The sequence below is a fragment of the Callospermophilus lateralis genome, chromosome 8 (assembly GCF_048772815.1).
Source record: "Callospermophilus lateralis isolate mCalLat2 chromosome 8, mCalLat2.hap1, whole genome shotgun sequence".
NCBI classification, from domain to species: domain Eukaryota; kingdom Metazoa; phylum Chordata; class Mammalia; order Rodentia; family Sciuridae; genus Callospermophilus; species Callospermophilus lateralis.
The window spans coordinates 31,103,688-31,117,788 of record NC_135312.1 but is presented as its reverse complement, the minus strand read 5'-3'; the positions used below and the strand labels follow the sequence as shown (position 1 = coordinate 31,117,788).

Here is a 14,101-nt window from a genome sequence, read left to right as displayed (position 1 = left end):
CTCAGGATCCCTCGGGGGGCTGAGGTGGTGGGGAGAAGGAAGGAAGAGAGGGAGGGAGGGAGGAAAATAGGTCATAAATGACTCACACTGTACCATGACAGTTTAGTTATCACTTGAGGAATGATTGCAAATATCCATAACTTGAAAGTAATACTGCAATTAAGGTAATTTATTTTAATACCTATTTTTGCTTCTAATTGATATATAATAATTGTACATATTTAGGGGTACAGTGTATAAAGACCAGATCAGGGTAATTGGCATATCCATCACCTCAAACATTTGTCATTTCTTTGTTTTGGGAGCATTCAAAATCCTCTCTGTGAGCTCATTGGAGATATACAATTAACCGTTGTCAACATAGTTACCCTACTGTGCAATAGAACATTAGAAGTTATTCCTTCTAGCCAACTGCATTGAGTAATAATTATTAATTCTTCTCTACTGTAAAACTCATGCAGTCAAAGTACAACTGTTGTCAGTTGATTGCTATGGACATTTGTGCAGAACGCCCAGAGCTACTGACTTTTTAACCTGCAGTGCCTTTGTACTCTTTAAGTCTGAACACCCTGTCCTTGTCCTTTAACCTAGATTCTCTAATGGGTTCAGCCCTCTGCTTCTTTTGAATTTCCTGCTGAATCATGGCAGAGGAAGGAGTTTCGGTGGTGGTGGTGGTGGTGAGGATTGAAGCCCGAGGTACTTTACACTGAGCCACATCCCCAGCCCTTTTTATTTTTCATTTTGAGACAAGGTCCTGCTAAGCCACTAAGTTACTCTGGGTCTTGTTAAGTTGCTGAGGCTGGCCTTGAACTTGCAATCCTCCTGCCTCAGCCTCCAGAGTCACTGGGATTACAGGTATGCACCACCATACTTGGCAGAAGGAGCATTTTTAAGCACCACTGATTGTTGAAAAGAATCCTCTCTAAGCCACACTAGAAACTGATCTCCCAGCATGGCTTCCAGAACCTACCTGAGGTACACCTTCCATCCTCCTCCCCTGCCTTGCAGGTGCTCAGGGATCCAATTCAGCCGTTTTATATCTAAAAGTTCATGTGGCCTTTGCAAGCAGTGAAGAAATATTTGCCAGCGTAGATAGGCTTTTTCAAATTGCCTCCTCAGAGTGTTTTAATTCTCAACAAGAAATCTGTAATATAGGTGGAGCAGAGATAACCATTCCTCCTGGGAGGGAAACCCAGTCTTTTCCCTGCCCACCTGCCACCTTCCCACCCACCTCATCTCCCCTCGACACATGTCACTTTTTGGAGGTCTCAGATCCAGTACATATAACCAGGCCAGGAACATGTGCCACCTCGTTTGCTAGAGGATGTAAGTCCTATCTGCAAATGTTACTTGTGACAAAGGTATATTACCAACACTGATGTTAAAGGATTCTTAGCCAAGCACAGGGAATGGGGTGAGAACAAAGCAAATTGCATGCAATAAAGGGGGGGTGACCTTGGTGACCTGTTAATAATATATTTGTAAGCTTCAGTGCTCACAAAAAATCTGGGACAGCAGGAGGAAGTGAAATTCACAGGCCAGCCCTGGTCTCATTTAATCCACGGTTTCAGTTTCCTCAGTTGAATTAGAAGTAGTTTGTAAAGGTGTTCAATGGTATCTTTCTCCTGCTGCCACTCCCACATTTTTCTCTCTTTCTTCTCTTTGATTAAGCTGTACTCATCAATGCAGTTGTCCTTCACTGGCTCTCCACAAGACGCTTCTCATCTGTTCTTCCTTTGCAGGGAAGAAAATCAAGGCTGGGGAGGTGACTGAGTCACCTAGAGCCATATGACTGGCAAGGGGCCAAATTGGGGCAGGCAGATCAGATCTATCTCTGTCCTCGTATTACAGAAAAATACTGTCCATGAAAGGGACATCACCGGGAGTGAGAAAAGAGGCCAGGGGTTTAGCAACCTGCTCTTGATTTCAGGTTGGCCGAGGAGAGTTTGAGCCTTGATATTTGTCACAGTCTTAAGGAGGATTTGTCGACCCCACTCTCTGGGCACAGAGGTGATTTTATCAGAAAGGGCAGACAGACAGCATGAGCCCTCCAGCGCTCTGGTCACTACTGACAAGTGCTGCAGACCCTTCCCTCCCCCTGCTGGTCATCCCTTGGGTGCTGCCCTCTGTAGAGATATCCCCTGCCAGGGCGCCCACCTAGGCCAGTTCCTGTAGATGGCAAGGTTTTCAAAAACTACCAGGTTACACTACATTTTGTTTCAGGCCCGAAATAAAACTATAACCCAAGGACCTGAAGGAAAACATCTTTTGACAAAACAAACAAAGCCCATTCTACCCGTGGTTCTGCCAGCCCATGTCTTCTCCCAGAAATCATCTGGATATAGGTTCATACACAGAGGTGATTAAAAATGGTCCTAGCCCCCATATTTGGATTTTACTTACTCTCAACTTCAGTCATTTGGTGGGCAGAAAGAATGACCTTTAAACTGGTTTGCACCACTAAAGCAGGAAGCCGGAAGCTCTGACAGAACACTATTCTGTTGAGATCAAAGTGGGAAGGATCGTGTCTTGAGTTTGACTGCATGACCACTCACTGGGTCCCCAGACCATAGTAGGTGTTCAGTGAAGTTCAGGGAATGTTTGTGTATGGAAATTTAGATATCCATGCATGACCTGCCACCAGGAAGCCAAGACTGTCAGTCAGCCCTCCCTTGCGACACCCTAACCTATAGCACAAACGAAGATCGAGCACACTTATTAGAAAACTGGAGCACAGTGAGCAGTAGCTGGCCGGTGGGTATTGCCATGTAGTTGAGTCACGACAGCCTCGTTGTTGTAAGTTACTGCACAGTACTAGGCACGTGATAGGGAACGCTCAGAGAATACTCTACTCAGCTGTCAGTGAGTTCTTGTCCTGACAGCATGTTGGAAACACAGTGGTAGAAGTTTTTTCTTTTTTTCTTTTCTTTTTTTTTTTACCTAGTTTATGACCATTAAGGTCGTATGTCCAGGTTGAGTCAGCACTGGGACACTCAGAACTGATGCTCCTCTGGATTTATTCTGTCATTCATCCACCCTGAGTGCTGAGTCATTTGCACATATGTTCATAACTTGGTGTTGGGGGGACAGAGCACATCTGAGAGATGTCCTTCCTTCCCTGCCATCTCCTCCCTTAGTGCATTTGTTATTAAAACCTATATCCACACATTTTGGAAAGCGTTGCTGTGACCTAGTCTTCCAGTTTCAACACTCTCCTGGTTGTAAGGGGTAGCTAATGGGACTGTCGCTGGACATTGCATAGTGTCGTAGGAGGCCAGATTATATTGGGCCCGACATTTCATTGCTTAAAAGCCGTGTCGCTATATGCAAGTCACTCAACACATCTGTACCTCTCTGCGTAATCAAGTACCCACCTTCACTGGCCATTGTGATGATTCAATAATGTCAATCAAACAAGGAACGCAGAATGGTGCCTGGCAGTGGTAATCACTGTTGTCATTCATTGTTATGATTATATGTTATTTGACACAGTTGAAAAAAGCATTCCTAAGTTAGAAGTTCCTTTGAATATGATTATTGGTCTGATTCGTAGATGTGTTAGAGAAATAACTAATTTTTTTATAAGAATTCAGTAAGAACTAACTTTTAAAGTCTAATTTTCCATTTAGATGTAGTGAGGCGTAAGGAAACCAGTTCAGGATTGGAAAACACCTCACAGGACCTAAGTCTTCCCCTCCTAATCCTGTTTGTTCTGGAAACACGGTGTCTTACACTCTGAGCAGGGGCTTGAACAGAGCTATCCACGCTGAGGCAGCTTGAGCTTCCTCACTTCTCCTCATTTGGAAACCGCTCTTTGTCCTTCAAAACACAGTTTTAGCATCCCCAAATTCTGAGATGCTTTCTCCAACTCTCTTAGATAGCAGAAAATCCTCTACGTGGAGGGGTACGTAGAGTGGTGTCCTATCTCAGGTGGGACATGATAGGAGCCATCAATCACGTTGGCTGGAAAGTACATAGTCACGAAATTCTAAGGTCATAGCTTAAAAATCTGTCCCTTTGAAGACCATTTCCATTAAGTTGGCGAAGTCTCCTCTCTGTGTCCCCACAAATAAGTGTGGCAGGTATTTAGGGGCCACACTTCAAGGAAAATACTTATTTTTTAATTATTGTGTGGAAGGAAGATTTTCCAACTCTCTTTCCAGCTCACTCTGGGGCATGGACAGAGTGGAATGATGGGTAGAAAATTCCAGAGTATTCCAACTCCCCCTCCCCTGCCCCAGCCCCCAGCCTTCCTGGTCTCACTTTTACCAGGGTGGCATCCTGGAATTTAGATGTCACTCCCCCTAGCTCTTTAATGGCTTTTACCCCAGTCCTTGAAAATAATTGTTGCTTGCTTACCCGCCTGGCTCCCCGTCCCGAGGTCCTGCGACTAGAAACCCTTGCCTTCACCCATCTCTGGGGAGTCTTCCGGACCCTGGGAGAAGATGCTCCTTGAGTGAACCGGTGGTGGTGACTGTTGTGAGTGTGGACTGTTGTGATTTGGAGTGAGCAGGTTCAGGAAGGCTTCTTCTTGTCTCCCCTCAGGGCCGCCCAATAACCCCCGTGTACACGGTGGCTCCTAACATTCCGAGAATTCCCACTGCCGGCATCTACGGGGCCAGTTACGTTCCGTTCGCTGCCCCGGCCACGGCCACCATCGCCACACTACAGAAGAACGCCGCCGCCGCCGCCGCCATGTACGGAGGCTACGCCGCGGGCTACATACCTCAGGCCTTCCCGGCTGCTGCTATCCAGGTCCCGGTTCACGATGTCTACCAGACCTACTGAGGCTGGCGGCAGGCCAGTGGCCAGCCACCAAGGTCGCCGCAGGGACACTGCACGACTTATGAAGAAAGGACCGTGTTGGATTCGCGCACGTGTGAACCGTGACAGTGAAGAATGTTATCGGATATCAAATATCACCTGAAATATTTTATACACATGAAGTTTTCACTGGTTTTTTGTAAGACTGTCCTCAACTGAGCAGGCCTGTGTTCATACATTTCTCAGAGACTCGCAGGGGTCCGTGCCTTAATACCATCTTTTAAAAAAAACTTGTCCCGCCGTATGACATTTGTATAGAGGTTTCGTGTTGTTCTGTTTTTTAAGGATATATTTTCAGTATGAAGGTTATTTTCTTAACTTCTGCACTCCGGAGAGTTCTATTTTGTGGTACCTTCCATAGTAGACCAGCTGGCTGTTTAAAAAGCACCCTCGAGCAGCTGGAGAACTGTCTTGAAAAAATATATTCACTATTTAAAGATGCAAACAATCGTGCTTTGAAATACTACACCAAGCATTATTTTAAAGGTGATACTGGAAAGTGCAATTTTAACATGAGTAAAACCTCTGCTGTATTTCCTCTGGCATTAAGGGTTGACGGTGTTACCATGTGTTACCATGATGCTTCTGTTTTTGAAAAGAAATCGGAACACTCAATCTCTCCTCAGGCCAACATGGAAATGACTCGTCACACTCTGAGTCCAAACACTGGAAAGCTGTACCTGTCACCATTGCCTTGGGTTGGTTCTCCATGTGCCTTGATTGTTAAATGTGCCCCTCCCATCCCGCCTCACCCCAGTCTCCAGCCCTAGTCCAGCTTCAAAGGTTGGCAATTCTAGGACACATGAAGAACTCTATAGAGAAAACAACTGGTGGCTTTTGTACTTCTCCCTGGGTTTTTAATGGGCTTCTTTGTTTTGTTGTACTGTTTTGTTTTGTTTTGTTGTTTTGGTTGGGGAGGTATTATCTTCTACATGTGCTCTTTTCAGTAGCAGAGTACGTGTAAGCACCGGGTTTTAATATTATGTTTGCATAAGACATCTTCGCATAGCTATTTAATTGTCCAGGATAAAACTTTAATTCCCTTTCTGATGTTTTTATTTTATTCCTTTTTGAAGTATGGGTTTTTAGAGACAAAGAATGTATGTTGTTGTGGACAAGATCCCAAAGACTCTTGTCAGCAGAAAGTTAAGCCTCTAGTTGCCTTATCATGTTTCATGCAAAATGCTGTGGTCACCAATGGTGTTGGGAATGTTATGCTTGTTGAAAAGGGCTTTCCTCCTTAGCTGTGCACTCCGTGGCCGAGCTGAAGTGCGGCCCGCACATCCAGGAGGAGAGACCTGAAGGAGTTTTATAAAAGTTTGTAAATATCTTCTCATGCTGACTTTTTAGTCTTTTTATGTTGCTGAAGTTCACGGTATAGAGTTTAATGCAAAGTGAAACCATTTTATTTCAATGTTATTAAAAGATTTGCTTTATTAGGAAGTAAATATATTGTTGCAGTGTTTTGTGCCTGTTTAAGGGCTTTTGTTTAGCAAAGTGAATGTAAAATACAGTAAAATGTTAAGATTGTCATCTCTTCTATGAACTACATTAACTTGGAATTTTGAAAAGGCTCTATCCAGGAAGTGCGGTGTGCAATAAGGTAGCAGATCCACAGTGGTGTTTTTATGTCATCTTAGAGATTCATCAAATCATTCCATTCACTGTATTTCTGTTGATGGCTGAATTCTTATTTGTGGATTAATAATAGGATCATGCCCTTAGCAAATACTTTTAGTGTTTTTTTTTTAATTAAGAGACTCCCAAATGCCTTCCCCCACCCATCTTGATGGGATGAGTTTTTATATATATAAGGAATATTTATTTAACTATTCTATAAAATTATTGAGTGCCTGCTAAGGCCTTTAAACATTCCTGACATTCCTTTCCATCATTCTTAAATGACATAAAGTGATAGTGCAATGTTCCTAATGAGGTACCCAGCAAGCTGCATCCAAACTCGGAATCTGTTGGAATGACTAATCCAACAAAATGCAATTTGGATCAGATCTTCATCCCTTGACTGTGTGAAAGAAGTACTCTCCTTCCGGTGAAGGATTGTCACAGAGGGTCACTGGATGAAACTCTGACCCAGTGCTCTTACTGTATTTTACATGTGCCTGTAAATTATTTGCAAAAAAAGAAAAAGTTTTTTAACCATATCTTAACATGGCAACTACCAAACTACCTTAAAAACAAACGTTGGTGACAGCCAGTTAAGTATCAGTGAGCCTCCTCTCTGTGGTCTTACCTGTTTCTATTGTTTCAAAACCATTTCATGTACACTACTGAGGTAAGTTTATAACTTGAAATGTGAACTTTTTATTTTTTAGGGGTTAAGAACAAACTACATAAATGTTTAAAAAAAAGTTTTAGAGTTCTGCTTCACGTGCTAGTAGTTTAGTTGTTACTTTTAGCTGCATTGTATTTGAAAAGCTTTTTATAGATCTTGCTCCATTTACAGTACATTCTTAGGATGTATGTAGTAAATAAAGCTTTCTTTAAAGCAATTTCAAGACTTTATTTTAAATTGTGGGGTTTTTTTTTAACACTGTTTTTTTTTCCTCCAACAAAATTAAGAAAGCCCTGATCTAGCATAGAAGTTATATCATTAATTCAGCATTTTCCTTTGGAGAAACAGACAAACTATTGTCATGTCTTTGGCTTGAAATGTCTATGGAAGATGAGTTACCGGGTTCAATTGTGAAGTGTCAGTATCCTCAAACTTTGGCTCAGAAGGTGGAGCATTCAAATCCTACTAAGCATTTGGATTGGAACAGAATGTGGCAAACGGTCCCAGTCCTCTCTGCGGAAGTCTGGTTAGGTGCCCAAGTGCTTTTCATCCAGAACTCTCTGTGGAGGCGACTGATGTGACATTGAGCTGTTCGTTAATCTCACGAAAGTGCTGAGGTGACCTTGATGGTCACTGCCTGTGACACCCAGGCTTTCTTGTTTCTCCTTTTCATAGTGCACAGCAAAGATGTAGAACGCTTCCTTCCCTTTTTTCTCTAGAGACCATCTCTAACTTCACACAGTGTCTAGTAGCAAAGTCAGGCAAGGGACCGGACAGAAAAGGGCAAGTTGTCCAGGGAATTACTGCACTTTTCACACTTGCTCCACTTGGCTTTGCAGGTGATTAAGATCAAGAATTTTACCTTCTTGGGGGCTGGGCATATAGCTCAGTAGAAGAGCACTTGGCTAGCCTGCAGAAGAGGCTCAGAACCCAGCAGGGCTGAAGCTGCTGCCTTACCTTTGAACCTGGGTCATGGCCTCTCAACCCACATTCCCTGGAATCCTAATTTCCTGCTTCCTCTTAAAAGTATAAAGGCCTATTGAGAGGTGGAACAGGCGTGGTAACCTCCCAAGAAGACAGATCATCAGATCATTAGCAAATTTTTTTTTCTTTTTTCTTTTTTTTTTTTTTGTACCAGAGATTGAACCCAGAGGTGCTTCACGGCTGAGCCACATCCCCAGCCCTTTTTAATATTTTAAGACAGGGTCTCACTGAGTTGCTTAGGGCATCACTAAGATGCCGAGGCTGAGCTTTGAACTTGCCATCCTCCCGCCTCAGCCTCCCAAACTGCTGGGATTACAGGCAGGTGCCATCGCGCCTAGCTAGCAGTGTGTTTAAGAGCAACATGACCTACTTATTCCTTCTTGTTCCCGGAGAAAAGTACAGATGCCCTTGAAGAGTCACAGACTTAGATCGATCATGTTAGGACGGGAGTTAACAATCATACAAAAATAGGTAGCACACCTCTCAGAGAGGGTGGGCTTTGTCCTTAGAGCGCAGCTTTGATCCCCTTGTGCTCCCAGGACTGGCGTCCTAGAACACAGAGCTCAGTATGTGTCAGGTGAGGATAAATGTCATGACTACAGGGTTCACTGGGCTCCAGCTTCCGTCACCTCAGGTGTACCACACAGTAAGTAGCAGAGTAGGTGAGGCAGAAGGAGACTGATGGAGGTCACACAGCTGGTAACAACCGGGACTCAAATCTGCACTCAATGTCCACATCCTGGATTCTCAAACAGCACGCTGACCCTGGAAATGGATGAACCTATTCTTCCAGGAAAAGAAAAGAAAAGGCCTTTTTACAAGAGCCGTTTCTTTCCTGATGGTTCTTAGTGTGTTCTTATCTGCAACTTGGTGGGTGGGAACTGAAGGTTGATGGCTGGAAATGTCTACTCTCCACCTGGAAGGGAGAGCAGCATGCTGGGCTGGTGAAAGTGTACACCTTGGTAGATGTAAGGAATTCTATTAGCTAAGATTATGGGGGAGGTTTACCAACACCATAGGAAATTAGCTGTATATACTCTTGAGATTGGTTGATTTGGGGCTGGAGCTGGAATGCAGGCCCTCAAGCACATGCTTGGCCCAGGCCACACACCCAGCCTTCTGATTCTTTAACTATTCAAAAAAATCATGACAAAACATGAGCACTTATTTAGTTGAAAGAATAATTAACATAGTCTGATTTCCTTGTGTATTACTTTAATCATTGTACAACATTATCTTTATTATAAAATATTCAGGTCACTCAGTGTATATATCAGATTCGGGGTTTTTGTTGTTGTTTTTAATCACAGGAAGTGTGACATTTTGCCCTGGTTGTTTCCATGAAATGACACTTTAACACACCATGACCCTAAAATAAAATGACATCTTCAGCTTTTTTAAGAATTAACCATCGTGAGTCACAATGGTACATACCTGTAATCCCAGCAATCAGGGAAGCTGAGGCAGGAGGATTGCAAGTTTGAAGCCAGCCTCAAGTTACTTAGCGAGACTGTCTCCAAATAAAAAGTAAAAATAAAGGGCGAAAGGTGTAGCTCAGTAAAAGCCCCTGAGTTTAGAACTAAAAACCACAAAATAAATAATTACTGAGTAGGATGACGCAGATGTACTCACCTGTTCTACCTTTCCTTGTGTATGACACATCCCATTTCTGATCCTCAAGGTCAAAGATAGAATAGGTTAAAATATAGAATAAGACCCAAGCCTATCTACAGAAAGCTTAGCTCATTCCAAGATCTAAGTTGCAGAGTATTGCAGTCCTTTCTCCTCTTTCCCTCTTTAATCTCCCCTTTCTAGGTACCTGTGTAGCTCTGTTTTCTAATCCCCCATGCCAGTAACCTGGGACATGTGACTACCCAGGTACTATGTGATCAAGCACCAGAACCTGCTGGAGCAGGCTGGGTTCCCCTCAGCATACCTGGGGGGATATCCAGCTGCTTACCAGTCATGCCACCTTGGAAAAGACTCCTACCTCTGATTTCTTAGTTGCTTACAGATAATAATCCTGACTTCAAAAGTTTATTGTGGAAATCAAATAAATTCATGAGTCTTAAGAGGCCTGCTATGTGCCTATAATCCCAGCTAATTGGGAGGGAGGCTGAGGCAGGAGGATCACAAGTTCAAGGCTGCGAATATAGTGATAGGATGCTTGTCTAGCATGTGTGTTCAATCCCCAGGACTTGGAGTGGTGTTTTAAAAAAGGCTGACATGTTATAGGCACAAGTGTGTGTGTGTGTGTGTGTGTGTGTGTGTGTGTGTGTGTGTTGGGGATCAGACTCAGGACTACATCTTGCTAGGCAAAAATCTCTGCCACTGACCTGCATCCCCAGCCTCTGTAGGCACTTTTTTCGAAGGCCACTTCCTATTGCTTTCCCTTTTGATCTGTACTATAAATGCATTCTTCCATACTGATCCATCAAGCCTTTTCTTTTAAGCCCCCTCCCCCACCCCCAGAGCTGGGGATTCAACCCAGGACCTCTTGCACATGCTAGGCAAGCGTCTACCACAGAACCACATTCCCGACCTAAGCCTTTTGACTTTTTTATTCAGCCAGTTACTCAATACACATTTGTTGAATGCCAACGATACAGTAGCTCAGTGGAAAACCAACAGTCAATAAAATCTTCTCTGTCTTCCAGAAACTCCTAGCTCTCCAGAAACTTCCAGATGGTATTCTATGGGAGGGGGCACCCACCCATAGATGGGTAGGAGGGCAAGAAAGCTTGGGGAAGAAATGGCATCTGTGCTGTGGTCTCCAGGATGAGTAGGAGCTGGGGCAGATAGGACAGGGAGAAGAGGAAACAGAAACCTCCCGGGGCCCAGGGCAGAGTGACCAGTCCAGGCCCTGAAAGCAAGTAGTTCAGTGTGGCTGCTTCAGAGGAGGAGAAAGGGAGCAAAGAGGCTCCACCTCTGCTTGCTCAGCCATAAGCATGGTTATGTGCATTCACCAGGTAAGGAGGAGATCTGCTCTCCAGGAGAAGGAAGCTGGGAATGATGATCAACTGAGAAAAACCCTGAGGCATTCACCCGTCCTTAGAACTTAGGGGTTACCTCGAGCATGCGCATCTGAGCAAGGCCCTTAGGGCTGCCCAACATTTCCTTCTGCAGACCTAGTTCCCAGCATCTGGGGCCCTCCACCCTTTCTTCTGCAGGCTCTACAGCAGCTACATTGTCATCATCCCTGGGTTCCACCCACCATGGTACAGGAGTGCAGGTTTCTTGTTAAGGTACTGGAGGCCTGTGGTTTTCCAGATAACTGAAGGTGCAGGAAGATCCAAACGAGCTCTCCAGAGACACACCGGCCTCCGCACCAGGATGAAGTTCCCATGCCACCCCATTATACACAAATGACCACACGCAGCACCACTTTCCTGAGCTAATTTTTAGCCACCCCGAGTTCTTGGCTTGCTCTACTTTGTTTGTCAAAAATCTTCATTAATGATTAGCCAACCACGAGGTTTAAATAGGCCTTAGTCATCCCGAGGCAAGTGAGACGTGTCACTGAAGGCTAACAGTCCCTGAGCTGACCTTGCTGGGGGGTCGGGTCAAGACATTTTGAGCCGAGGCATTAGGATAACCTGGGTCATGCCAGTTCAGGGTTGCTGGGATCTTTCCTGTCCTTTTTCAGGATCGTATTCCACACTGTGGCAAGACCATGGGGCGCTATCATTTCCATCAGCCTCACCACCCCCACCTTCACCCCACTTGGAATAAGGCCACACTTTCTCAATTTTATGTAAAGTGCTGTGTTAATTCAACTCTCCAACTAGCCCCTGGTCTCCCCTTTTCCAAATGAAATGTTCCCATAAGAAGAGAAATTCTGGGGGCTGGGGTTGTGGCTCAGTGGTCCTAGCATGTGTGAGGCACTGGGTTAGATCCTCAGCACCAAATAAAAATAAATAAACAAAATAAAGGTATTGAGTTTATCTACAACTAAAAATATTTAAAAAAAAAAAAGAAGAAGAAGAAGATGATAAATTCTGGAAATGAAACAGATTCTAAACATGCTTTAGACTTTACACAGGGAAACTCCCAAGGCATAGGCAACAGCAAACACAATCTCTTCAGCATAATTCAGCATGATTCCCCAGCCCTTCCCTACAAATATGCAAATTATTGAGTGCTCCGTCAAGGCTGCCCTCAGTGAGCATTTCTTTTCCTTGTTCTTCATTCTCCTTCCATTTGGAAGTAATGTTAAAAAAGTCTTAGAGGGTGACTGCTCAGTGGCAGATCAAGTAAGTCTGCCAACTGTATAATTGCCATGTCAAGCAGTATTTTATACAATTTTTTTTAGAGAGAGAGAGAGAGAATTTTAACATTTATTTTTTAGTTTTCGGCGGACACAACATCTTTGTTTGTATGTGGTGCTGAGGATCGAACCCAGGCCGCACGCATGCCAGGCGAGCACGCTACCGCTTGAGCCACATCCCCAGCCCTACACTGAACTTCTAACAGTGAAAGTCATGAGAGCAGGCTGAAAGAAAAGGTCACACACGTGGCAGGATATGGGACACAAACCCTTTGGAGTTCCCAGGTCCTGGAGGATCACTTACTGAGTTCCTTTTCTCCTGGCCTTTTGCATGCTATTATAATTTTTCTCAAACTTTGCTCTCAGGAAGGGAAGAGAGAAACAAATTCACACTGAGTAGAGTTATATGTTTTTTTAATATTTATTTTTTAGTTTTAGGTGGACACAATATCTTTATTTTATTTTTATGTGGTGCTGAGGATCGAACCCAGTGTCTCACACATGCCAGGCGAACGTGCTACCACTTGAGCCACATCCCCAGCCGAGTTATATGTTTTGTTTTGTTTTTTCACTAAGGATAAATCCCTTGTCTAATAAGCTGAGGAATGAAGCTCTGATTTTGGAATTTAAAACCATAGCCAATCAAATAAAAAGAACAACATCAAGGGCTGGTAGCTCCTTCACCCATCCTGGTGTATTGTACCACAAAGACAGCCCAATCTAGGGAGCCCCGGCTAAGGATTCTGGGTTGCCAGGGTGCCAAATACTTAGACTCTCTGGAGAGGTCATTGAACAATGTTCATGACCAGTGTCCCAAATACGAGATGTACTGCATAAAATGCTGAGAAGACGACGTGCCAATCAAGGCGTGTTCTAAGACACCAATCACACCATCAGTTGGCCTTTGAAGAACAAGCATGTTGCTGTCCACAGCAGCTTTTCACAAGCTCTGTCTCCTGACATCCTGCTGGATGGTTACAGAAGACCTTCCTCTTCTCCTCCCCATTCATTCATTCAATTAACAAATGTTTCCCAAGCATCTATTATGTGCCAGATCTTGTGGAGGAGCGTGAAGATAGGAGGGTGAGCATTACCTCCATCTTACCAGGGAAGCCACGGAGGCCCCAGAGGATGATGGTCCAAGTTAAACAAGGTCGTGTGACTATTTATCCCATACCAAGGGCTTTAAATGCAGTATCTGACTAAACCCCTGCAATAACTTTATGAGGTGGTTGCTATGATTTTACCTCCTTCCTCTTTGATATATAAAGAAATTGAAGGCCAGAGAGAAGTTAGATGACTACTCAAGTTCTCACGGATGTGAATGGAACAGGCAGCATTCGAACCCTCCTGAATCTGACTTTACCAATTCAATAATCAGTGGTGTTACAAGCCCACCTCTATAGTGGTCTGGGGCTGGGGCTCAGTGGTAGAGCGCATGCCTGGCATGGGTGAGGCAGTGGGTTCCATGCTCAGCACTACATAAAACAAATAAATAAAGGTTAAATTATTAAAAACACACACACACACACAAAACTATATAGTTCTGTGAAATAACTTGCAGACTCAAGCCAAGCCTGGCTTTTTGAGTTCAACAGACATTTCAACAGATACGTATCTTTTGCCCAAATGTTAAATATCTCCATTCAAACAGAAGTAAGGTCCTAGGAGTTTGGAAGGATAACTTGAGGTTTTAATTTAAACACTCCCTTCTGAATACCCTAGAGCTGGAA

The 14,101-nt window shown here is 43.9% G+C and overlaps 1 protein-coding gene across 6 annotated transcripts in view; it reads left to right on the top strand.

The window, feature by feature from the left end:
• Rbm47 (RNA binding motif protein 47) overlaps positions 1–7,240 on the top strand; it is a 161,619-nt gene extending 154,379 nt beyond the window's left edge. For all 6 annotated transcript variants that reach the window (XM_076864863.2, XM_076864862.2, XM_076864866.2 and 3 more), the window contains one exon: positions 4,546–7,240. In XM_076864863.2, the coding sequence (XP_076720978.1) occupies positions 4,546–4,788 (243 nt within the window). In that variant the 3' untranslated portion in view covers positions 4,789–7,240. The remainder of the gene's footprint in view (positions 1–4,545) is intronic.
• The last annotated feature ends 6,861 nt before the right edge of the window (positions 7,241–14,101 follow it).